General features: G+C 53.7%; 1 protein-coding gene across 1 annotated transcript in view; it reads right to left on the bottom strand.

Moving 5' to 3' along the window:
* Positions 1-11428: 11428 nt before the first annotated feature.
* Positions 11429-26123, bottom strand: part of LOC147106503 (protein kinase C and casein kinase II substrate protein 3-like) — a 35770-nt gene continuing 21075 nt past the window's right edge. The window contains 3 exon segments of the mRNA XM_086007462.1: positions 11429-12502; positions 20704-20864; positions 25128-25255. Coding sequence (XP_085863588.1) covers positions 12387-12502; positions 20704-20864; positions 25128-25255 — 405 coding nt within the window. The 3' untranslated portion in view covers positions 11429-12386.

Below are 26123 nucleotides of genomic sequence, written 5' to 3'. Positions count from 1 at the left end.
CGACCTGCTCGGGCTGCGGGAAAAAGGGACACTACGCCAGCGTCTGCAAGGCCAAAGCCACCCCGAACGCCAGCAGCGCCGCGTGTGGGCCGTGCGAGCCGCCATCTTGGGCCCCCAACAGCGCCGCGTGTGGGCCGTGCGGGCCGCCATCTTGGGCCTCCCCAGCCATGTGCGAACCACCGCAGCAGCAGCCATCTCGGACGACTCCAGCCACATGGGAATCATGGATGCCGCCATCTTGGACACCAGCCGGGACGCAGCAGATCGCCAACCCCCCCACCCCCCCATCTGATACTCGCAGCGACACACCGACCCCTACGCTGGCCTCTGTGACGCTGGACCAAACGAGACCGCACCAGCTAGCTCGGTCCAAAATGGACGTTAAGGTAAACGGCCATGCAATAAACTGCCTTTTTGACTCCGGGAGCACAGAGAGCTTCATCCACCCCGACACGGTGCGGCGTTGCTCTCTCCCAGTCCTGCCTGCGCACCAACGGATTTCTATGGCCTCCGAGTCCCAGTCAGCGGACATTGGCGGCTACTGCGTGGTGACACTAGTAGTAGACGGGACTGTGTTCAATAATTTTAAACTCCTGGTCCTGCCCGACCTCTGCGCTGCCGTTCTACTGGGGTTGGATTTCCAGTGCCACCTCAAAAGCGTTACGATGGCGTACGGTGGCCCCCTCCCCCCACTCACAGTCCGCAGCCAGCAGCCTCCAAATTGCCCGCCGCGCACCAGATGCAACCTCTCCACACTCAGAGTCCCACCCCCCCCACTGTTTGCTAACCTCACCCCCGACTGTAAGCCCATCGCCACAAAGAGCAGGCGATACAGTGCCGGGGATAGAGTTTTCATCAAAACCGAAGTGGAACGGCTCCTGAAGGAGGGGATTATTGAGGGCAGCTCCAGCCCCTGGCGAGCCCAGGTTGTAGTCGTTAAGACCGGCGAGAAACAACGCCTGGTCATCGACTACAGCCAAACAATAAACTGCTACACCCTGCTGGACGCCTACCCACTCCCCCGCATAGCTGACATGGTCAACCAGATCGCGCAGTATCACGTCTTTTCGACCATTGACCTGAAATCAGCGTACCACCAGCTCCCCATCAGCCCTGAAGACCGCCAGTATACTGCTTTTGAGGCAAACGGCCGCCTCTATCACTTCCTTAGGGTTCCCTTCAGCGTTACTAACGGGGTCTCCGTCTTCCAAAGGGAGATGGACCGGATGGTCGATCAAAACGAGCTGCAGGCCACTTTCCCTTACCTAGATAATGTGACCATCTGCGGCCATGACTTGCAGGACCATGACGCAAACCTCGAGAAATTCCTCCGCACCGCCCAACTCCTGAACCTGACATATAACAAGGAGAAGTGCATATTCTGCACAGACCGCCTCGCCATCCTTGGCTGTGTTGTGGAACACGGGGTCATCGGTCCTGACCCGGACCGGGTGCGTCCCCTTATGGAACTCCCACTGCCTAAAAGCTCTGAAGAGGTGCCTAGGGTTTTTTTCCTACTACGCGCAGTGGGTCCCCTACTATGCAGACAAAGCCCGTCCGCTGATCAAGTCCACCTCTTTTCCCGTGACGGCAGAGGCCCGCTTAGCCTTCCACCGTATCAAGGGAGACATTGCCAAAGCCACCATGCACGCAGTGGACGAATCCATCCCCTTCCAGGTGGAAAGCGATGCGTCCGACTTCGCTCTGGCCGCCACCCTTAATCAGGCGGGGAGACCTGTGGCCTTCTTTTCACGAACCCTCCAGGGCCCGGAGACCAGACACTCCGCGGTCGAGAAGGAGGCCCAGGCTATCATGGAGGCTGTGCGTCATTGGAGGCACTACCTGGCCGGAAAATGATTTACCCTGCTCACTGACCAGCATTCAGTTGCATTTATGTTCAACAACAAGCAGAGGGGCAAAATCAAAAATGACAAGATCTTGAGGTGGAGAATCGAACTTTCCACCTACAATTACGAGATCTTGTACCGGCCTGGGAAGCTCAATGAACCCCCAGATGCCCTATCGTGTGGCACCTGCGCCAGCGCGCAGATCGATAGGCTGAGGGCCCTCCACAATGACCTCTGCCACTCGGGGGTCACCAGGTTCTTCCACTTCATCAAGGCCCGCAACCTGCCTTACTCCATCGAGGAGGTCAGGACCATGACCAAGAACTGCCAAGTCTGCGCTGAGTGCAAACCGCACTTTTACAGACCAGACAGAGCCCACCTGATAAAAGCCACTCGTCCTTTCGAACGCCTGAGCGTCGATTTCAAAGGGCCTCTCCCCTCCTCCGACCGCAATGTGTACTTCCTCAACATCATTGACGAGTACTCCTGGTTCCCGTTCGCTATCCCCTGCCCGGACATGACCAGTGCCACGGTCATTAAATCTCTGAACAGCCTCTTCACCCTGTTTGGTTTCCCCAGCTATATCCATAGCGACCGGGGCTCATCGTTTATGAGCGATGAACTCCGCCAGTACCTGCTCGCTAGGGGTATAGCCACAAGCAGGACCACCAGTTACAACCCCCGGGGGAACGGACAGGTGGAAAGAGAGAATGCAACAGTTTGGAAGGCCGCCCTACTAGCCTTAAAGTCTAGGGGCCTTCCGACCTCCCGCTGGCAGGAGGTGCTCCCCGATGCACTCCACTCGATTCGGTCACTGCTCTGCACTGCCACCAATGCCACCCCTCACGAGAAAATGTTTGTCTTCCCAAGGAAGTCCACATCGGGGACATCGTTACTGCCACGGCTGACGTCCCCAGGGCCGGTACTACTGAGAAGACACGCGACGGCCAATAAAATGGACCCCCTGGTCGAGAGGGTCGACCTCCTCCACGCCAACCCCCAGTACGCTTACATTGCGTACCCGGACGGGCGGGAGGACACAGTCTCCATACGAGACCTCGCACCCTCGGGGACCGCTGTAACCCACTACCCATTACCACCCCCCCCCCCCCCCAACGACCCGATATCCAACCCCAGCAGCCGGCTCGCCTTGGACCGTCACCCACGAGGACTACACTCCAGGGCCCCAGCCTACACGGGACGCGATGCCGGAAGCTCCACCACCCCTGCCGTCGCCACGTCGATCACAGCGGCAGACAAGACCTCCGGAGAGACTCCAATACACGAACTTTTAAATACACTTCACCCCGCCGGACTCATTTTTAAACAAGGGGTGAATGTGGTAAACCACTGTTATACCTGTCTGTGCGTGTGTGTGTATTCCACTAGGTACAGATCTGGACATGCCTCGGCTGACTCCTCCCACTATTCCAGGTATATAAGTGACTACCTCCCAGTCCCTTAGTATTCTGGACGGGTCGACCACTCGAGACAAGACCTTCATTCTTTAGTTAATAAAAGCCTGGTTGTTACTCGCTCAACCTCAGTCTTTGGAGTAATTGATGACGCATCAAAAAGTAAAAACAACGAAAGGGCAACAAGTTAATGTAATTGAGGACACGGATTTAAGTGAGACATTTTTTGTAGGAATGGTGTCATGTGACAATATCAAAAAGGATACAGAAAATGTGCAGCCCTCAGAAATGGACAATGCTGAACATAAAGTTAATGCAGTAAAAGTGGACAAATGGATGATCCCACTGCAGATAAATGGAGCATTAGTTACCTTGAAACTGGACACTGGGGCAAAAGCAAACTTAATCAGTATGAGTGACATAAAAAATATGAAAGAAAAGCCCAAAATACAGAAAAAGTCAGTACTACTGAAGGACTATAATGGACAGAAAATAGATAGCTTAGGTGTATGCAGACTTAAAGTGACAGTCAAAGACAAAGTGCATCATCTCATGTTTTCTGTTGTGGCTGAAGGGTTTGATTCTCTACTAGGTGACAAAGCTTGTGAAGACTTAGAACTGGTCAAGAGAGTCTACCGTATAAACTGTGCCATAAGCAGACCAGATGACTCAGGTGATGAAGCAGAGAGCCCATCAAGGATGAAAAGGCCAAAGGGTATCCATGTCTTCAAAAAGCCTAGTTTCTCCAAGAAGAAAGAAAAAGACTTTAAGATCAAAGAGAAGCCAAAGGAAGAAAAGCACAAAGAGGAAAACCACAAGGAGAAAAAGTCCAAAGATATAACTGCAGCAGATGTTGTTAAGCAGTGGAAAGAGAAGAAAAAGAAGAAGCCTGCACCAGAGCAGGAAGCAGTTCCGGTGGATACTCCTTCTTCCCTCAGGCCAATCTTTGGTGTTCCATTAGCCGAGGCTGCTGAGAGGACTATGCTGTATGATGGGATCCAGCTGCCAGCAGTTTTTCGAGAGTGCATTGACTACATTGAGAGTTATGGCATGAAGAGTGAAGGAAACACTGAAACCCTCTCCAAGCAAAGATCGCAAGGAGACCTCGATCTATACAAGAGCAGATCGATGACAATGCCGCAACTGCATCTTGTCATTCACTGCCAGAACAATCTCATGAAGACACATCAGACTTACCCGTGTTGAGAAGATCCGCACGTGAAGTAAAAAAGCCTGATAGACTTAATCTTTGAGTACAATGTAAAGCTTTGAAAATGTGTTGACTGTTTTGAAAATGTTTATGTTTATAGAGCACTAACAAAAGTGTTACTGATATTATCTTTATTGTTTTCTTGAAAGTTGATTGATATTGATTTTGTTAAACCTCAAAGAAAGGGGGATGTAGTGATCAATAACATGTCATTCTATAGTGGACACTAGGTGGAGCCGTAGAGCTGTATATAGCTGTATGTATAAGACTACACTACCCAGCTGTATGATATTAAGACTACATTACCCATGAGGCACTAGGCTACCCACAAGACAGCACTCAAGATGGAAGCCTCTACAGATACTATACCTAGTCCACATGTGCTCAATAAAAGTGTCTAGCAAAAGCTAGCTGTGTTCATAATAAGAATGTCTATTTATTAATGAACATAAGCAGCAGCACCTTGACCCTGCTGGCTGGAGACACCCGAGTGGTGTAACCTCTCCTCTCTGACATCATCAGATTCCAGTCACACTATCCCCACTGATGATGTCACATGTTCAATCCATATCATGTCACCTTCAGAAGGACATCGAGAGTTCAAAGAAGAGTGACAACTACGGTCGAGATACAACCAATGGATCTGACTCATCAAACACTCCCAGAGCAGGTACAGCACGGGGTTAGATACAGAGTAAAGCTCCCTCTACACTGTCCCCATCAAACACTCCCAGGGCAGGTACAGCACGGGTTAGATACAGAGTAAAGCTCCCTCTGCACTGTCCCATCAAACACTCCCAGGGCAGGTACAGCATGGGTTAGATACAGAGTAAAGCTCACTCTACACTGTCCCCATCAAACACTCCGAGGGCAGGTACAGCACGGTTAGATACAGAGTAAAGCTCCCTCTACACTGTCCCATCAAACACTCCCAGGGCAGGTACAGCACGGATTAGATACAGAGTAAAGCTCCCTCTGCACTGTCCCATCAAACACTCCCAGGGCAGGTACAGCACGGGGTTAGATACAGAGTAAAGCTCCCTCTGCACTGTCCCATCAAACACTCCCAGGGCAGGTACCGCACGGGTTAGATACAGAGTAAAGCTCCCTCTACACTGTCCCATCAAACACTCCCAGGACAGGTACAGCACGGGTTATGTTAAGTATGTGTATTGTATTGAACAATTAACACAAAGACTTAAACGTATAACTCAAACAGGTCTTTACTGGTTGGAGGTAGGGACTATACATAGGTCTTTACTTCATGCCCACAGGCGGGAACTGAGGGGGATCAGTACCCACAGTACTATTTATACCCCTATGGCCAGGAGTGGTACTGCGTATCACTACGCCCAACAAGTAGTGCAGTCCTGTCCATAGGTTCAAAGTAGCACACATATTACATACACAACATTCCTCCCTTCCTAGCTTTACAGTCATCTCCCCATTTAACATAACGTAATAACATATATACATATATAACTTCAGGTTTACATAACAGAATAACATAGATACATAGATAACTTCATGTCAAAACAGATCACAGATTCAGTCTCTGCGGAAAACAGTTCACAGATTCAATCTCTGTGGTGGAGTCGGTTCACGTTGCTGGAGTGACTCATTCAATAGTCCTTCCATGGATTTAACAGTTTGAACTTCCGAACTGAATTGGCTCCGTTCGGAGGGACCACGTGTGTGATCTGGTAGAGGTAATAATGGTTCAGATGGGTCATCTTCTGTTTTGACTTTTCCTTTTCTGCTTCTTGGAGACTCTCTGGGCTCCACTGTCAGCTGCCAGCTGCATGCGCAGTTCCTCCTTCTCTCCCTCCTTTTTCCGTAGTAGAGCCACCTTCTCCCGATGTTCCGTAGACTTTCGGTGCTCCTCCATGATTTCTGTATGGTGGGAGTCGAAGTTACAAGTTGGGCAGGACAGGACATAGTAATATTCGGTGTCGTCCTGATCTAGGCCAGCGAGAGGGTCTTCTATTTCCTCCATACCCAGCTGGGCGTTAGCCAGCTTTTGTTCCAAGTCCAGACATCTTTCCTGAAGAGACTTCTTCATGCGTACCTCTTCATCCAGCTTTTTCTGGGCTTTCAGCAAGTTGTTTACTAATGACCTCATTTGAGATTTTACTACTTCAACTTCTTTTGGAGATTGATTGATCGGACTATTCAATCCCTCTACTGGAGCAGCTGTTTCAGCGGTCTGTTGTTCTACGTTGACGTGAGTCAGCGTACTTTTGGCATCCAAGGGCTGCTCTGTTGCAGTCATCTCAGTCTGTGTTGCCACCTCAGCTCTTCCAATAACCTTTGAGAGCTCCGAACCCCTTTCGTTTGAATATTGAAGTTCGTGTTCAAGTTTTTCCCATTTCAGAGTCCTGTCCTTCAGCATATGCAGGAGTTGGCTGACCGTTAACTCCTCTGACATCAGACGTTTTGTGTGCTCCTGCTCCATTTTCTCCATCAGCTGCTTCTGTTGTCTTTCCAGATTCTCCAACTCTATATCAAAGAACTCTTTCGTTGCATTCAACTCTTGCTCACAACGGCGAAGCATTTGTTCTAATTGCTGTTGTAGTTTGAAATGGAGTTGAGTTCGAGCCCGGTGTCCCTCAGAAATGGGCACATCAGTAGACTTGCCAGACTCAGAATCCACAGTTAAACTATGTTGTTGTTGCTCAGTGGAATTCTGTGCTGAAACTTTGTCTTTTGCACCTGAGTTGGGCTTACCATCATCCGTTCCAGAGTCTGGGCCGACTATCTTCACCGAGTTCTCACTCGTTATTGTTTGTAGGAAATGCCAGTCCATATTCATTTTCCTAATCCACTCCCGTCCTAGTAGTGGAGAACCTCCTTCAGATATCACATATAAGTCCATTATTTGACTGTCTTCGCCCTTGTGGACCACTGCAACCTCTATTTTCCCGATGGGGTACACTCTTTGCCCCGTGTATGTTTTCAATATAATCCCCGTATCCTGTAGGGGAATATGTTGGAATAACTTTCCGTAATCTTTCTTATTTATGACCGTCAATGCCGATCCAGTGTCCAATTCCAGTTTTACTTGGACTCCTTCTATCTGAAGAGTGACCCAAATTGTCTGGAGGTCTGCACCCTTACCAGCGTTGAGTACTCTTAAGCTAGCCAGTTCATTACTGCTAGCGTCTGAATCGGACTCCTGTTCGGTCACCTTGTGTACCTTTGCGTATTTTCCTTGCGGTGACTTCTTGTTGCTGGTCTTCTTCCCTGACCTGCATACTCTAGCTATATGTCCAAGCCTACCACAAGTTCTACATTCTTGGTTTTTAAACCAACACTGGTTCTGATCATGCGTTGTCTTTCCACAACGATAACATTTGCCAGAACTCACACCCAATTTGTGTGCACTGAGCTCCGGTGACCGTAGCTGCATTACTGCCGTGCCTCTCGCTGTGGCTTCGTGTGCTGCTGCCATAGTGACCGCCTTCTCAAGCGTCAGCTCATTCTCCTCGAGCAGTCGCTTTTGTGTATCCTGTTTAAATAAACCACACACAAATTTGTCTCGAAGTGCCTCTGTCAGTCCCGTTCCAAACTGGCAATATTTCGCTAATTTACGCAATTCCAGCAAATAATCAGCATTGCTTTCATGCTGTAGCTGCCTTCCGTCGTAAAATTTAAATCGTTCCGCTAGCATCAGCGGCGTGGGGTTTAGATGATCTTTCAGGACTGTAACAATCTCATCGAACGTCTTATCCGCCGGTTCATCTGGTGATAACAGGTGTTTCAATTGCCCGTATGTCTTCACACCCATTAAATTTAATAATGTTAGAGCTTTATCTTGGTCACGAATTTTATTGGCCTTACAATAATTTTTTACTCTTTCAACATATATGGCCCAATCTTCGAGGTCACTATCAAAGGTGCTAATATTCCCGTGTTTAGGCATTGTAGATTTGCAATTTCTCAGATTTTATTTTGTTTACTTGTTATCAAAGATGGCGGCTTCCCGCTCTTGCCGTCGTCCTCCGCCCACAAAATGGCGGTTTTCCCGCGCTTGGCGGTCTTCACCCGTCCCCCGACGCCGTCTCCCTTCAGCCCCCGAGTGCGGCCCTTATCTTTGGTTCCGATCGCCCGAGTGCGGCCCTTATCTTTGGTCCCGATCGCTGGCCCGCGCTGCGCCTCGCACTTGAAGCGGCTCCCGGCCTCTGGCTTACCCGCTCGCGCGTTTCACCGCGGCTCTGATCAGGGATTGCGATCGCCCTTATCTTCTCCAACTTCCCCAGCCCTGTCTTTGCAGCCAACACTGCACGGCTTACCCCACCACCTAGGTTGAACAAGGAAACTGCAGAAAGACTTCTGTCAGTCGCTGGAAGCTGTCAGGATGGCTGCTGCATTCCAGTGCTCAGTCGCTGATGGAGGCTTCAGAGTCCAAAAGCCTGTCGCTTCTAGTGGGGTGGTGATGTTTGAAACCTCTCTTCAACTGCCGCAGGGTAAGAACCTGACTCGTCGCCAGTGTTAAGTATGTGTATTGTATTGAACAATTAACACAAAGACTTAAACGTTTAACTCAAACAGATCTTTACTGGTTGGAGGTAGGGACTATACATAGGTCTTTACTTCATGCCCACAGGCGGGAACTGAGGGGGATCAGTACCCACAGTACTATTTATACCCCTATGGCCAGGAGTGGTACTGCGTATCACTACGCCCAACAAGTAGTGCAGTCCTGTCCATAGGTTCAAAGTAGCACACATATTACATACACAACAGGTTAGATACAGAGTAAAGCTCCCTCTACACTTTCCCATCAAACACTCCCAGGGCAGGTACAGCATGGGTTAGATACAGAGTAAAGCTCCCTCTGCACTGTCCCATCAAACACTCCCAGGACAGGTACAGCACGGGTTAGATACAGAGTAAAGCTCCCTCTACACTGTCCCATCAAACACTCCCAGGGCAGGTACAGCACAGGGTTAGATACAGAGTAAAGCTCCCTCTACACTGTCCCATCAAACACTCCCAGGGCAGGTACAGCACGGGTTAGATACAGAGTAAAGCTCCCTCTACACTGTCCCATCAAACACTCCCAGGGCAGGTACAGCACAGGTTAGATACAGAGTAAAGCTCCCTCTACACTGTCCCATCAAACACTCCCAGGGCAGGTACAGCACAGGTTAGATACAGAGTAAAGCTCCCTCTACACTGTCCCATCAAACACTCCCAGGGCAGGTACAGCACGGATTAAATACAGAGTAAAGCTCCCTCTACACTGTCCCATCAAACACTCCCAGGGCAGGTACAGCACGGGGTTAGATACAGAGTAAAGCTCCCTCTGCACTGTCCCATCAAACACTCCCAGGGCAGGTACCGCACGGGTTAGATACAGAGTAAAGCTCCCTCTACACTGTCCCATCAAACACTCCCAGGGCAGGTACAGCACGGGTTAGATACAGAGTAAAGCTCCCTCTACACTGTCCCATCAAACACTCCCAGGACAGGTACAGCACGGGTTAGATACAGAGTAAAGCTCCCTCTACACTGTCCCATCAAACACTCCCAGGGCAGGTACAGCACAGGGTTAGATACAGAGTAAAGCTCCCTCTACACTGTCCCCATCAAACACTCCCAGGGCAGGTACAGCACAGGTTAGATACAGAGTAAAGCTCCCTCTACACTGTCCCATCAAACACTCCCAGGGCAGGTACAGCACGGGTTAGATACAGAGTAAAGCTCCCTCTACACTGTCCCATCAAACACTCCCAGGGCAGGTGCAGCACAGGTTAGATACAGAGTAAAGCTCCCTCTACACTGTCCCATCAAACACTCCCAGGGCAGGTACAGCACAGGTTAGATACAGAGTAAAGCTCCCTCTACACTGTCCCCATCAAACACTCCCAGGGCAGGTACAGCACGGGTTAGATACAGAGTAAAGCTCCCTCTACACTGTCCCATCAAACACTCCCAGGGCAGGCACAGCACGGGTTAGATACAGAGTAAAGCTCCCTCTACACTGTCCCCATCAAACACTCCCAGGGCAGGTACAGCACGGGTTAGATACAGAGTAAAGCTCCCTCTACACTGTCCCCATCAAACACTCCCAGGGCAGGTACAGCACGGGTTAGATACAGAGTAAAGCTCCCTCTACATTGTCCCATCAAACACTCCCAGGGCAGGTACAGCAGGGGTTAGATACAGAGTAAAGCTCCCTCTACACTGTCCCATCAAACACTCCCAGGGCAGGTACAGCACAGGTTAGATACAGAGTAAAGCTCCCTCTACACTGTCCCATCACACACTCCCAGGGCAGGTACAGCACGGGTTAGATACAGAGTAAAGCTCCCTCTACACTGTCCCATCAAACACTCCCAGGGCAGGTACAGCACGGGTTAGATACAGAGTAAAGCTCCCTCTACACTGTCCCATCAAACACTCCCAGGGCAGGTACAGCACGGGTTAGATACAGAGTAAAGCTCCCTCTACACTGTCCCATCAAACACTCCCAGGGCAGGTACAGCACGGGTTAGATACAGAGTAAAGCTCCCTCTACACTGTCCCATCAAAGACTCCCAGGGCAGGTACAGCACGGGTTAGATACAGAGTAAAGCTCCCTCTACACTGTCTCATCAAACACTCCCAGGGCAGGTACAGCACGGGTTAGATACAGAGTAAAGCTCCCTCTACACTGTCCCATCAAACACTCCCAGGGCAGGTACAGCACGGGTTAGATACAGAGTAAAGCTCCCTCTACACTGTCCCCATCAAACACTCCCAGGGCAGGTACAGCACGGGTTAGATACAGGGTAAAGCTCCTTCCGCACTGCCCCATGAATCACACTCCCAGGGCAGGTGCAGCCCGGGTTAGATGTATAGGCTAAGTCGCTGATTGTGTCACAGGCCCCACACTAATCTTAAACTCCTGTGAAAGTTAAAACATTATAGAGCCAGTGGCCCTGGAGGTCAGAATGAATCGAGTCAAGTCATTGTGCGATGTCTAATAATTTATTTTACAGGTTCTCCTGCCAGATGCGTACAAGATTAATTAAAACACAGCCCTTCCTATCTCAGTCTAGAAAAGTCTTCCGTTTTCTATTCAGCAAAAATAGTCGCTGCATCTAACGCAGACATCTATTCTGCTGTGATTGCTCTTCATTCTCCAGAAACAGATCAAACATGGTCCAAGGAGATAACCAGGCCCAGAACTCCTTCAGCAAACCAGAGCCTCAGACCCAGAACTGACTCGGTCTCAATAACCAGAGCCTCAGACCCAGAACTGACTCGGTCTCAATAACCAGAGCCTCAGACCCAGAACTGACTCGGTCTCAATAACCAGAGCCTCAGACCCAGAACTGACTCAGGCTCAATAACCAGAGCCTCAGACCCAGAACTGACCTCGGTCTCAATAACCAGAGCCTCAGACCCAGAACTGACTCAGGCTCAATAACCAGGAGCCTCAGACCCAGAACTGACTCGGTCTCAATAACCAGGAGACTCAGACCCAGAACTGACTCGGTCTCAATAACCAGGAGCCTCAGACCCAGAACTGACCTCGGTCTCAATAACCAGGAGCCTCAGACCCAGAACTGACCTCGGTCTCAATAACCAGGAGACTCAATCGCAAGTCACGATTCTGAGAGTCTCGACCTGAACCATTTATTGATCGCAAATATTGCTCAGTTCATTCTAGAAACTTCTATACTGCTAGCTCAAGCAACTGGTTAGCCAAAAAAGAACCTAACCAAGGGCGACACAAGTAAAGCGAACCAGCCCCGTGATTAATAAACTCAAGTGCTTAACTGTCGCGTATCTGTCTAATCCTTCATTCAAAAGATAAAATAAGCAGTGGGAGGGAGGAAAAAATAACCAGAAAAATCAGCAACAGACGGCAAGAGTGGGAACAGTAGAGGGTTGTCCAGTGCCAGCAACCATGTGAAGCTACCGTCAGGAGTGCACGAGCACTGCGTAGTTGGCGGGGTAGAGTCCTGCTTGTCCGCTGTCCAGTTGACCCTTGCACCAGCCCTGTTCGTCCTCTTCACTGATCTTCATTAACTCGTCACCTGTGGGACAAGATGAGAGGAGAAGAAATGGTAACTACATTCAGTTGTCTGATGGCGATGACATGGGACCAGCAACCCAGGAGGTCAAACCCCACCGTGGCAAGCTGGGAAACTGAACTCAATAAACCCGGTGATTTGTGAGCTGGCAAGCAAGGAGTGGGGGGAGGGAATGACCATGAAAGCTGCCAGATTATGGTGAAAAGCCAACTGGTTGACCCATGCCACTCTCACTAGTGCCACACTCTATCGTTTACTCCTAATGCAACCAGACCCTCAGCTCACCATCGAACCATGGCACAGTGAACTTCGAAAGGGCTGAACAGAAGCTACCCCCCTCCCCCACCATCATAGACTTCAATTGGTTTATTAAGCTAGCGGGCCTCCTGTGCTGTTACTCACGACGAAGTCAGCAGAAACACTCAGTGTCATACTGTTGTGTATGTACCTTTAAGAGAATAACTGGTCTCAGACTGCAGTACCGGCAGTGACCACCCCTGTATAAAAGGCGCTAGTGAGCCTCTGTTGTTTCAGTTTCACTATTGCTTTCCATCAGTAAAGACTTGTTTTGTTCAACTCCTGCTGTCCGTGTCTCAATCATTCACGGACATAATACTGGCGACGAGCAGATACGAACCTACCTACAGTCTGCACCACCTCCTGGGATCCATTCCTACAGCGAAGTGAGCAGAGGTCGAGGCCAGAAAGAAAAGAAAGTAAGAGGCAGTAGAAACGGGCATCGACCGTGGGCATCCGCCCCTGTGTTAGCGGAGTTGAAGATTGCTGGAGAAGCTGTCGGAAGCGGGGCCTGGTTCCTGTCGACGGTGCTTCAGCTAATCGGGCTGGTGGCAGGTAGTACACTGATCCTTCCTGGGCTGCGGCGGTCTAGAACTCGAGCGGGTGGCTTGCAACGGGGCCGAGCAGCGTTGTCGGGAAGGAGAGAGAGAGAGGGTGGAGCACACAGGGCACGGCCGGTGCTACGAAGCCGGGCTGCGTATAGACCCGAGAAGAGGGAGGCAAGAGTCCCACAGGGTTGTTCCACGACAGAAAAATAATTTAAAAAAAGAAATATTAAACGCGCAAGAAACCGCGAGGAGCTGCAAGTTGCAACGGGAACCGCGGAAAGCAGCGCTAGCAACAGCGGGGAAGGCGGCAAAGCGCGGGAGGCGCCATTTTGTTAAATCAGGGAAGAAGGCAAAGCGCGGGAGGCGCCATTTTAGATTTGCAAGATGCCGAAGACTGGCTGTATCACTGCTTTTGATAATACAATAGAGGGCTGGACCACATATGTGGAAAGAGTCGAGGTATATTTCGAGGCAAACGAAATAGCTGATGAGAAAAAGGCATCGGTATTGCTAAACTTAATGGGCGCTAGAACGTACGGCCTATTGCGGGACCTGATTACTCCAGCCAAACCGAAGGCGAAGAGTTTTAACGAAATTGTTGCTGTTCTACAGGAACACCTAAACCCTGCACCGCTGTTGATAGCAGAAAGATTTAAATTCCACAGGAGAACTCAACATAAAGATGAGAGCAATGCTGAGTATCTTACGGAACTACGCAAGCTATCAAAGCACTGCCAGTTCGGAGAAGGACTGGCAGATACCCTACGGGACAAATTTGTCTGTGGACTCCTGAGTGAAGGAACACAGAAGATGTTACTCTCAGAGAAAGTGTGGTGTGGAGATGCCGTTTCCACTTTGAGCCGGCAGTTTGTGGTGTCGATAGTAGCCATGGTGTGGAGATGCCATAAGCTGTGTCTTTATGCATCTCTCCACTTCACCTGACGAAGGAGCAGCGCTCCGAAAGCTTGTGATTTCAAATAAAGCTGTTGGACTATAACCTGGTGTTGTGTGACTTCTTACATTTCTCAGAGAAAGAGCTGACGCTAGATAAGGCTTTCAGCGTGGCAGTATCGTATGAAGCAGCAGCCAGGGGAGCTGCAGAAATTCAACAAAAGCCACAGGAATACGGCACCCACGAAATGACACGGGGATTTGCAAAATGTTATCGCTGCGGCAGAACTAACCATGACCAGAAGGACTGCTGGTCCAAAGACAAAATATGCAGGCAATGTGGAAAGATGGGACACATTGCACGAGTTTGCAGGTCTGGAAAGAAGACCAGCGACAACAAAAAGGCTACTAAGGGACCGTACAAGAAAGTACAAAAGATGACGGACAGTAGTTCCGAAGACCAGATGAGCGATAGTGAATCCGGGAACAGGAGACTAAGCTGTCTCAAACTTCACAATGTAATCGCAAAAGAGGATCACCGAACCATTTGGGTCACCCTCACGATAGTAGGGTCCCAAGTTAAAATGGAATTGGATACAGGATCAGCCCTGACCATCATGAATCGACGAGACTACGAGCGGCTATTCTCACACATACCCTTGAGAGAGACATCCATCGTCTTGACGATGTATACGGGGCAAAAAGTATACCCCAGAGGAAAAATAAAGGTGCCTGTCGAATACAACGGTAAGAAAATACGGAAATTGTATTTCTACATACTGCCAAATGGTGGACCACCGTTATTGGGACGTGAATGGATCAGGAAGATAAACTTAGATTGGCACTCCATTCATGCAATGACGGTGGACGGTAAAAAAAGATGAAGACGTCACTCCTGGACGATTGTCAACAATCTTAGCTAACGCCAAAGAGGTATTTCAACAAGAACTGGGCACGCTTAAAGGCGTAACCGCCTCGATAAAAATAGAAGAGAATGCAGTTCCCAAGTTTTTGAAAGCAAGACCAGTACCATATGCAATTCGCCCAGCCGTCGAGGCAGAGCTGGAGAATCTGGAGAAGGCAGGCGTGTTGTCTAAGGTCGACTGGAGCGAGTGGGCGACACCCATCGTTCCTGTCATGAAGAAAACGTTAAGCAATAAGTCCGGGGAGCCAAGGAAGATTCGCATCTGTGGGGATTTCAAGGTGACGGTGAACTCAGTCCTTCACACAGTACAATATCCTCTTCCAAGGATAGAAGACATCTTCGCCTCACTGTCTGGAGGGAAGGGTTTTACAAAAATTGACCTAGCACAAGCATATTTGCAGATGGAGGTTGAAGAGTCCTCTAGGAAGTATCTCACGATAAACACTCACAAAGGTCTTTACCAGTATCATCGATTGGTATTCGGAGTAGCATCGGCTCCGGCGATATGGCAAAGAGCGATGGAACAAGTCCTGCAAGGGATTCCGGGGACTCTGTTACTTGGATGACATCCTTGTGACAGGTGAAGATGACAGTGAACACCTTAACAACCTAGAACAGGTGCTCACTAGACTACGGGAACATGGGCTACGAGCCAACTGCCGCAAGTGCGAGTTTTTTAAGAAACAGATATCGTATTGTGGCCACGTGATTGATGAAGAGGGGTTACATAAGTCCCCTGACAAAATTGAAGCAGTTGTTAAGGCCCCAGCACCTGAAAATGTGTCGCAACTGAGGTCATTCCTCGGATTGGTGAATTACTACCATAAGTTTTTGCCGAATTGGTCGACAATTCTGCACCCACTGAACGCCCTGCTACGAACGGGGGATAGCATGGAAATGGAGCGATGATTGTAAGCGGGCCTTTCAGAAGAGTAAGGACTTAATCTCTTCAAGGGAAGTATTGGCTCACTACAACCCAGCACTGCCGATCAGACTGGCGTGTGATGCGTCTCCCTACGGCATTGGGGCGGTACTGTCACATAAATTCCTTGATGGTTTAGAGAGGCCGATAGCGTTTGCGTCACGCTCGTTAACTTCTGCCGAGCGTAACTACGCCCAGATTGACAGAGAGGCCCTCAGCCTAGTGTGGGGGGTGAAGAAGTTCAATCACTACCTGCACAGTCAAAAATTTACTCTACTAACCGATCATCAACCTCTTGTCTCCATTTTCAACCCTCAGAAGGGTGTACCGATAATGACAGCACAACGGCGGTCCCTTTTCCTAGGGGCACACCAATATGACATCGAGTACAAAGGAACTAAACAGCATGGGAATGCTGATGGATTGTCACGCCTACCGTTGCCGACGGTGGAAGAAGACCTTGCAGTGGATCCAATGGAGTTATTCCACTCGACCATAGTCGAATGTCTCCCTGTGACGAATGCAAACATAGAAAAGGAAACATGGAATGACCCGACACTATCACGGGTCTATGATTTAACGGTGAAGGGATGGCCAGCACATGGCAAACCACTGCTGCCAGCATTCTCGCCGAGAAGAGAACAGCTGTCAGTGTGCAGAGGAACCTTGATGTGCGGATCCAGAGTAGTAATTCCACCTAAGTTGACGGATAGAGTGCTCAATGAGCTTCATGAGGGTCATCTGGGTGGGGTAAAAATGAAGAACTTAGCCAGAGCGTTTGTGTGGTGGCCGGGAATCGATAGAGAAATCGAAGAGATGACCAAGAGCTGTGCAGGATGCCAGAAGGTCCAAAACGCCCCACCACAAGCTCCTCTGCATCCATGGGAGTGGCCCTCATCTCCATGGCAAAGGGTGCACATTGATTTTGCTGGTCCCTTCATGGACTCGATGTTTTTAATTGCGGTGGATGCACATTCAAAGTGGCCAGAGGTAATAAAAATGTCCTCAACCACCACGGAAAAAACTATCACAGTTTTACGAACCATATTCGCCAGGAATGGGCTGCCTGAACAGATTTGCTCTGACAATGGACCACAGTTTGTGTCTGAAGAGTTCCGGAGGTTCTTAAAGAACAATGGTGTTAAGCATTACACATCTGCCCCATATCATCCAGCCACTTATGGATTGGCCGAGAGGTTTGTCCAAACATTCAAGAAAGCTATCAAGGCAATGTGTAATGAAGATATACCCCTACAACACAAGGTGGACAACTTCTTGTTTGCCTACCGGAATGCGACACATGCGGTTACCAACCAAACTCCAGCCATGATGTTCTTCAATCGAAGACTAAGATGCCGCTTGGATTTGGTTAAGCCAAACGTCCGAAGAGATGTGGAGAACAGGCAGTTTCAGAATATGAATGAAAGGCCGACCAGGAGTTTTAAGATAGGTCAACCAGTTTTGGCCCGGGACTACCGCACTGAGAAATGGCAGCCAGGAACGATTTGTACACGGCAAGGACCTCTCATGTATACCGTGGACGTTGGAGAGAGCATTGTAAGACGCCATGCTGACCAGATTCTAGAGTCACTGGAAAACGTCAACTCCACACCACGATCTGATACACCTGGCAATGAAATCGACGTACCAATTGCAGCTACCGCAGAACCGGTGATATTGGAAGCAGATGAACGAAACGACGACATTGATCCCGACTCAACATTGCCAGAAGAACCTGATACCCCAAAGAGGCGTTATCCAGACAGAATCAGGAAGCCTCCTCAAAGACTGAACTTATAATTGCTTAAACTTAACCAATGTATCTAGCAACCGTAATTGTGATTGTAATTAACATTCATTTAACAACTAAATGATAACTATATACTGTTTATCTAAAAGGGGAGGAATTGTTGTGTATGTACCTTTAAGAGAATAACTGGTCTCAGACTGCAGTACCAGCAGTGACCACCCCTGTATAAAAGGCGCTAGTGAGCCTCTGTTTTTAGTTTCACTATTGACTTTCATCAGTAAAGACTTGTTTTGTTCAACTCCTGCTGTCCGTGTCTCAATCATTCACGGACATAATACATACCATGCAATGTATTAGTCTCCTGGAGGTTGACGTGGCATCCCAGTAAAGCTACAAATTCAACTGTTGCTGAGCGAGGCCATTCAGAGTTCAATTGCGCTGGTTCATGGCAGATTTTATGTTCATTGATATGCAAATGAGTTTGAACGGAAAAAAAAACTTCTCAAAACCGGCGCAATTTTGAGCGCAAGTTGTGTCCGAATTGCTGATTGTATCCAAAGTGGAAACTCTCCCCCAATCAATGCAGAGCAACTCAACGCGTCCAATCAGTGCAGAGCAACAACTCACCACGTCCAATCAGTGCAGAGCAACAACTCACCACGTCCAATCAGTGCAGAGCAACAACTCATCACGTCCAATCAGTGCAGAGCAACAACTCACCACGTCCAATCAGTGCAGAGCAACAACTCGCCACGTCCAATCAATGCAGAGCAACAACTCACCACATCCAATCAATGCAGAGCAACTCACCACGTCCAATCAGTGCAGAGCAACTCACCACGTCCAATCAGTGCAGAGCAACTCGCCACGTCCAGTGCAGAGCAACAACTCACCACGTCCAATCAATGCAGAGCAACAACTCACCACGTCCAATCAGTGCAGAGCAACAACTCACCACGTCCAATCAGTGCAGAGCAACTGAACACATCCAATCAGTGCAGAGCAGTAATCAGCCAAGCCAATAGAATGCTGAACTACAATAGTCAGAACAGTCTAATACAAGGCAGGAAGTCCTGGTCCAACTGTACAGGGCTCTGGTAGGAATGGACACTGAATGCTGGGTCCGGTTCTGGTCACCGAGACATGAGAGACATTCAACCACTGGAGGTGGTGCAGAGAAGAGCCACAAGGCTGGTTCCTGGTGTCCGGGGTCTGAGTTATGGGGTAAGTCTTGGGCTGGAAATGTGTCAGAGAGGTGATGTTATAGAGGGACGTGAGAAAGGGAAAGGTAAATCAGAAATATTACTTTAAATGAAGCTGTGGGAGTAGGACAAGGGTTCAAACAAGTGAGGGGTAAATGTAAAATGATATTAGGACATTCTTCCTCACACAGTGAGTGAGCAACACTTGGAATGGATTGATGACTGCAGGCAATATGCTGGAATCACTGAAGAACCAATAGGGATTGGATTAGTGAACTCATGTCGAAAAGCAGCACCATCACAGGTATGATGGGACAAATGGCCTTCTCCTACGCTGTAGCGTAGTGATTCTAACCCAGCCCTTGCCCAGCTTTGGGCCCGAGACACATGCTGTCCATGGCTTGTACACCGTGACCCACAGCGCTCTTTGTGGCTCAACAAACTAAGTGAAGGGCTCTCAAAATGTCAATAATTAATACTTGCAAATCAAGGAGGCATCAAACAGGGAAAAAGTGGAGAAATCCCAGATGACATTTCAGAAAATCTCAGAATGCCCACTTGGACAGCGGAGTGCCCAGTTATAACCAGGTGGGGTAGTGGAGCCCGGGCCATTACAGCGTGGCTGCACTGGGGTGGCACTGCCAAGCACGGCAACCGGCAGGGACCAGTGGCACCGGTAGGCTCGGGCAGGGACCACAGGCCCGGGCAGGGACCAGTGGCATCACCAGACATGGGCAGGGACCACAGACACGGGCAAGGACCAGTGGCACCGGTAGGCTCGGGCAGGGACCACAGACATCACCAGACACGGGCAGGGACCAGAGATATCACCAGACACGGGCAGAGACCAGAGACACGGGCAGAGAGCACAGACATCACCAGACATGGGCAGGGACCACAGACACGGGCAGGGAGCACAGACATCACCAGACACGGGCAGAGACCAGAGATATCACCAGACACGGGCAGAGACCAGAGATATCACCAGACACGGGCAGTGACCAGAGATATCACCAGACACAGGCAGGGAGCACAGACATCACCAGACACGGGCAGGGAGCACAGACATCACCAGACACGGGCGGGGAGCACAGACATCAACAGACATGGGCAGGGAGCACAGACATCACCAGACACGGGCAGGGAGCACAGACATCACCAGACACGGCCAGAGAGCAGAGATATCACCAGACACGGGCAGGGGCCAGAGACACCGGTAGGCATGGGCAGGGACCACAGACATCACCAGGCTTGGGCGGGAACCATCGACGGGTGTCGAAAAGTACAGACACTGTTAAACGCAAGGGGTCACACACGAGCACTGAGATACATGCACTACTAGAGAGGGGCATCGATATACACAAGCACTGCTAGACATGAGTGGGATTAGGCTGGGTGGGATATTAAAGGGTACGGGGAGTGAGCAGGAGAGTGGGATTAGACTGGGTGGGTCATGTGGAGAAATACTCCGGCACAGAGTTAATTGGCCGAATGGCCCAGTCAGGTTGCACACTGCGCTGTGTGGATTTTCCATTATTTTGGTCAGCCATCTGAGGCTGAAGAGGGTGTGTAGTGGCGAGAGGTGGATTGCGGTCTAACACTACAGGAACATGCAGCCTGCACATGCAGCACTGCGGAACAAGACATACGTGCGTTAGTGTGTCAATACCTGCCAAAAAGCTTAGCTCATCAGCCTCCTGACCCGTGTAATCATACAGTGCTCGCACCCTGACCACTGCTACCTTCACATCATCCTCAGAGCCTGGCGTAGACACACACTTCCTGGGGCTGTCATCGTCCGACCAATCAGACGAGTAATCTTTAACTCCACTGTGGGACAAGAAACACATTAGTGGGAGGGTGTTGATAGAGAGAGGTCGAGGGAGGCGGAGCGGGCGAGAGGGGGAGCGGGCGAGAGGCGGAGCGGGAGGGAGACAGAGGGAGACAGAGGGAGACAGAGGGAGACAGAGGGAGACAGAGGGAGACAGAGGGAGACAGAGGGAGACAGAGGGAGACAGAGGGAGACAGAGGGAGACAGAGGGAGACAGAGGGTGACAGAGGGTGACAGAGGGAGACAGAGGGTGACAGAGGGTGACAGAGGGTGACAGAGGGAGACAGAGGGAGACAGAGGGAGACAGAGGGAGACAGAGGGAGACAGAGGGAGACAGAGGGAGACAGAGGGCGAGCGAGACAGACAGAGTGAGAGATCATAGAATCATACATCACGGAAGCAACCCATTCGGCCCATCGTGGCTGTGCCGTCTCTTTGGTTGAGCTACTCAATTAGTCCCTCTGCCCTGCTCTTGCCCCATAGCCCTACAATTTTTTTCCCTTCAAGTATTTCTCCAATTCCCTTTTGAAAGTTACTCTTGAATCTGCTTCCACCGCCCTTTCAGGCAGCGCATTCCAGATCGCAACAACTCGCTGTGTAAACAAAATGTTTCCTCCTCTCCCCTCCAGTTCTTTTGCCAATCACCTTAAATCTGTGTCTTCTGGTTACCGACCCTCCTGCCACTGGGAACAGTTTCTCCTTATTTACTCTATCAAAGCCCCTCATGATTTTGAACACCTCAATGAAACCTCCACTTAACCTTTAGGAGAGAGACAGACAGAGGGGGCGAAGGGGGTGAGGGGGCGAGGGAGAGCGCGGGAGGAGGGGGGCGAGGGGGAGGGGGAGGGGGAGGGGGGCGGGAGGGGGGCGGGGGGCGAGGGAGGGGGGCGAGGGAGGGGGGCGAGGGAGGGGGCGAGGGAGGGGGCGAGGGAGGGGGCGAGGGAGGGGGCGAGGGGGAGGGAGGGGGCGAGGGGGAAGGGACGAGGGAGGGAGGGGGCGAGGGGGAGGGAGGGGGCGAGGGGGAGGGAAGGGACGAGGGAGGGAGGGGGCGAGGGGGAGGGAGGGGGCGAGGGGGAGGGGGCGAGGGGGAGGGAGGGGGCGTGGGGGAGGGAGGGGGCGTGGGGGAGGGAGGGGGCGAGGGGGAGGGGGCGAGGGGGAGGGGGCGAGGGGGAGGGGGCGTGGGGGAGGGGGCGAGGGGGAGGGGGCGAGGGGGAGGGGGCGAGGGGGAGGGGGCGAGGGGGAGGGGGCGAGGGGGAGGGGGCGAGGGGGCGAGGGGGAGGGGGCGAGGGGGCGAGGGGGCGAGGGGGCGAGGGGGCGAGGGGGCGAGGGGGCGAGGGGGCGAGGGGGCGAGGGGGCGAGGGGGCGAGGGGGCGAGGGGGCGAGGGGGCGAGGGGGAGGGGGCGAGGGGGAGGGGGCGAGGGGGAGGGGGCGAGGGGGAGGGGGCGAGGGGGAGGGGGCGAGGGGGAGGGGGCGAGGGGGAGGGGGCGAGGGGGAGGGGGCGAGGGGGAGGGGGCGAGGGGGAGGGGGCGAGGGGGAGGGGGCGAGGGGGAGGGGGCGAGGGGGAGGGGGCGAGGGGGAGGGGGCGAGGGGGAGGGGGCGAGGGGGAGGGGGCGAGGGGGAGGGGGCGAGGGGGAGGGGGCGAGGGGGAGGGGGCGAGGGGGGGAGCGAGGGGGGGGAGGAGGGGGGGCGAGGGGGGGAGGGCGAGGGAGGGGGCGAGGGAGGGGGCGAGGGAGGGGGCGAGGGAGGGGGCGAGGGAGGGGGCGAGGGAGGGGGCGAGGGAGGGGGCGAGGGAGGGGGCGAGGGAGGGGGCGAGGGAGGGAGGGAGCGAGGGAGGGAGGGAGGGGGCGAGGGAGGGAGGGAGGGGGCGAGGGAGGGAGGGAGGGGGCGAGGGAGGGAGGGAGGGGGCGAGGGAGGGAGGGGGCGGGCGAGGGAGGGAGGGGGGCGGGCGAGGGAGGGAGGGGGCGGGCGAGGGAGGGAGGGGGCGGGCGAGGGAGGGAGGGGGCGGGCGAGGGAGGGAGGGGGCGGGCGAGGGAGGGAGGGGGCGGGCGAGGGAGGGAGCGAGGGGGCGAGGGAGGGAGGGAGGGGGCGAGGGGGGGAGGGAGGGGGCGAGGGAGGGGGCGAGGGAGGGGGCGAGGGAGGGGGCGAGGGAGGGGGCGAGGGAGGGGGCGAGGGAGGGGGCGAGGGAGGGGGCGAGGGAGGGGGCGAGGGAGGGGGCGAGGGAGGGGGCGAGGGAGGGGGCGAGGGAGGGGGCGAGGGAGGGGGCGAGGGAGGGGGCGAGGGAGGGGGCGAGGGAGGGGGCGAGGGAGGGGGCGAGGGGGGGGGCGAGGGGGGGGCGAGGGGGGGGCGAGGGGGGGGCGAGGGGGGGGGGCGAGGGGGGGGAGGGGGCGAGGGAGGGGGCGAGGGAGGGAGGGAGGGGGCGAGGGAGCGGGCGAGGGAGGGAGGGAGGGGCGAGGGATGGAGGGAGGGGCGAGGGATGGAGGGAGGGGCGAGGGATGGAGGGGGGGCGAGGGAGGGAGCGGAGGGGTGAGGGGGAGGGAGGGGGCGAGGGGGAGTGGAGAGGCGAGGGGGGTCGAGGGGGAGTTGAGGCACGAGGGGGGGGCGAGGGGGAGTGAGGGAGGGGGAGGGAGGGAGGTAGGAGGGGTTACTAACGTTTGCTGCTGTCCATTGGGTAAAGTTCTGTACGAACCATTCTTCTCCTCCCTGTTACACCTGCAGATTAAAAGAACAGTTTAGGGACAGATGATAAGCCTCCACCCCTGGGCTGTAAAGGTGGGGTGGGCAGGGGTGGGACGAGGCTTGCCCCCTCCTGTCACCCATTGTACTGGTGGTTTCTAACCGTGTGATGCGAGATTCACCCTCCTCCTGCAGACTCCTCCCATACAGCTGCCCCAGCCCCCTCTCTGCCCTGCCCAGTCTACATTTTGGGGTTCATAAGAACATAAGAAATGGGAGGAGTCGGCATTCGGCCCTCGAGCCTGCTCCGCCATTCAATGAGATCACGGCTGATCTGATCTTGGCCTCCGCTCCATTTCCCTGCCCGCTCCCCATAACCCTTCACTCCCTTATAGTTCAAAAATCTGTCTCTCTCCACCTTGAATATATTCAATGACCCAGCCCCCACAGCTCTCTGGGGCAGGGAATTCCACAGATTCAGAGACCGTATTGTCTTGTGTATCGGCAGCAGTTTTCGAACGAAGATGAATTGGGAGGTGCAGCCTATATGTGAGTCAGTATGGTAAATGTTGAGGGGCAGGTATGGGAGAGGCAGCCATGGTGCCAGAGAGACAGCCCATGGGGACAGGTTCCAGTGACAGGCCAGGAACAGATTGGGGGGGAGCGGAGGTGGGGGCGGGCGGGGGCAGTGGCGGTGGTGCAGACACCCAATAGCTTACACTCAACCCCCAATGAGATTGTTTCTTGGTGAATCTGGCTGTCACTGGGGGTGGGGTGGGGTGGGGTCCGTGTGGGAGTGAACTCTCCCGACCGGAGAGAGATCACCCGGGGGGGGAGGAGCAGTTTCAGTGAGCGGAGGTGATCTCATGGCCCCCTCCACCATCTCAGCTGTGCTGGCGGCAAGTACCAGCAGAGGTGGCACTAGCAACTCGCGCCCCAGCCTGCCCGGAGTTTGGGCTCAGAGCTCCATACTGTCCCTGGGGGGAGTGGGACACGGTGTCACTGGACGGGGCAGGGCGGGACATGGTGGGGTGGGATGGTGTTTGGGGCTCAGAGCTCCATACCTGTCCTGTGGTGGGGAGTGGGACACGGTGTCACTGGACGGGGCGGGCGGGACATGGTGGGGTGGGATGGTGTTTGGGCTCAGAGCTCCATACTGTCCCTGGGGGGAGTGGGACACGGTGTCACTGGACGGGGCAGGGCGGGACATGGTGGGGTGGGGTGGGGTGGGGTGGGATGGTGTTTGGGCTCAGAGCTCCATACCTGTCCTGTGGTGGGGAGTGGGACACGGTGTCACTGGACGGGGCGGGGCGGGACATGGTGGGGTGGGGTGGGGAGGGATGGTGTTTGGGCTCAGAGCTCCATACCTGTCCTGTGGTGGGGAGTGGGACATGGTGTCACTGGACGGGGCGGGCGGGACATGGTGGGGTGGGGTGGGGAGGGGAGGGATGGTGTTTGGGCTCAGAGCTCCATACCTGTCCTGTGGTGGGGAGTGGGACACGGTGTCACTGGACGGGGCGGGGCGGGACACGGTGTCACTGGACGGGGCGGGGCGGGGAGGGATGGTGTTTGGGCTCAGAGCTCCATACCTGTCCTGTGGTGGGGAGTGGGACACGGTGTCACTGGACGGGATGATGCTGGTGAGAGTCACTTCCTCCGTCCCTTGGCTGCACTTCTCCTTCCGATGAATGGCTCGGTTTGCCTCTGGAGCCCACTCCTGTCAAAGGCAGAAAAACAAGTCAGAAGGGAGTCGGAGCTCAAGGGGCAGAAATCTTAGGGGGGGTCGGGGGAGGGGGGGTGGGGGCGAGTGACCAGAGTCGGGGGGGGGGGGGGGGAGGGGGACCAGAGTTGGGGGGGGGTGGGGGAGGGGGACCAGAGTTGGGGGGGGGGGGGGCAAGTGACCAGAGTTGGGGGGGGGGGGGGCAAGTGACCAGAGTCCGGGGGGGGGGGGGGGGAGGGGGGACCAGAGTCGGGGGAGGGGGGGGGGGGTGACCAGAGTTGGGGGAGGGGGGGTGGGGGAGGGGGACCAGAGTCGGGGGAGGGGGGGTGGGGGCGAGTGACCAGAGTTGGTTGGGGGGGGGGGGGGGGGGAAAGAGGGGGACCAGAGTCGGGGGAGGGGGGGTGGGGGCGAGTGACCAGAGTCGGGGGAGGGGGGCAAGTGACCAGAGTCGGGGGCGGGGGGGGGGGAGGGGGACCAGAGTCGGGGGAGGGGGGGTGGGGGCGAGTGACCAGAGTTGGTGGGGGGGGGGGGGGGGGGGGAAGAGGGGGACCAGAGTCGGGGGAGGGGGGGTGGGGGCGAGTGACCAGAGTCGGGGGAGGGGGGCAAGTGACCAGAGTCGGGGGAGGGGGGGTGGGGGCAAGTGACCAGAGTCGGGGGAGGGGGCAAGTGACCAGAGTCGGGGGAGGGGGGGTGGGGGCAAGTGACCAGAGTCGGGGGCGGGGGGGTGGGGGCAAGTGACCAGAGTCGGGGGAGGGGGCAAGTGACCAGAGTCGGGGGAGGGGGGGTGGGGGCAAGTGACCAGAGTCGGGGGCGGGGGGGTGGGGGCAAGTGACCAGAGTCGGGGGAGGGGGCAAGTGACCAGAGT

The sequence above is a fragment of the Somniosus microcephalus genome, chromosome 15, assembly GCF_052327205.1.
Source record: "Somniosus microcephalus isolate GS21.2 chromosome 15, FLI_Smic_1.0, whole genome shotgun sequence".
In the NCBI taxonomy this organism is placed as follows: Eukaryota; Metazoa; Chordata; class Chondrichthyes; order Squaliformes; family Somniosidae; genus Somniosus; species Somniosus microcephalus.
The sequence above is the reverse complement of the archived record's forward strand: the minus strand, read 5'-3'. Positions and strand labels throughout refer to the sequence as shown.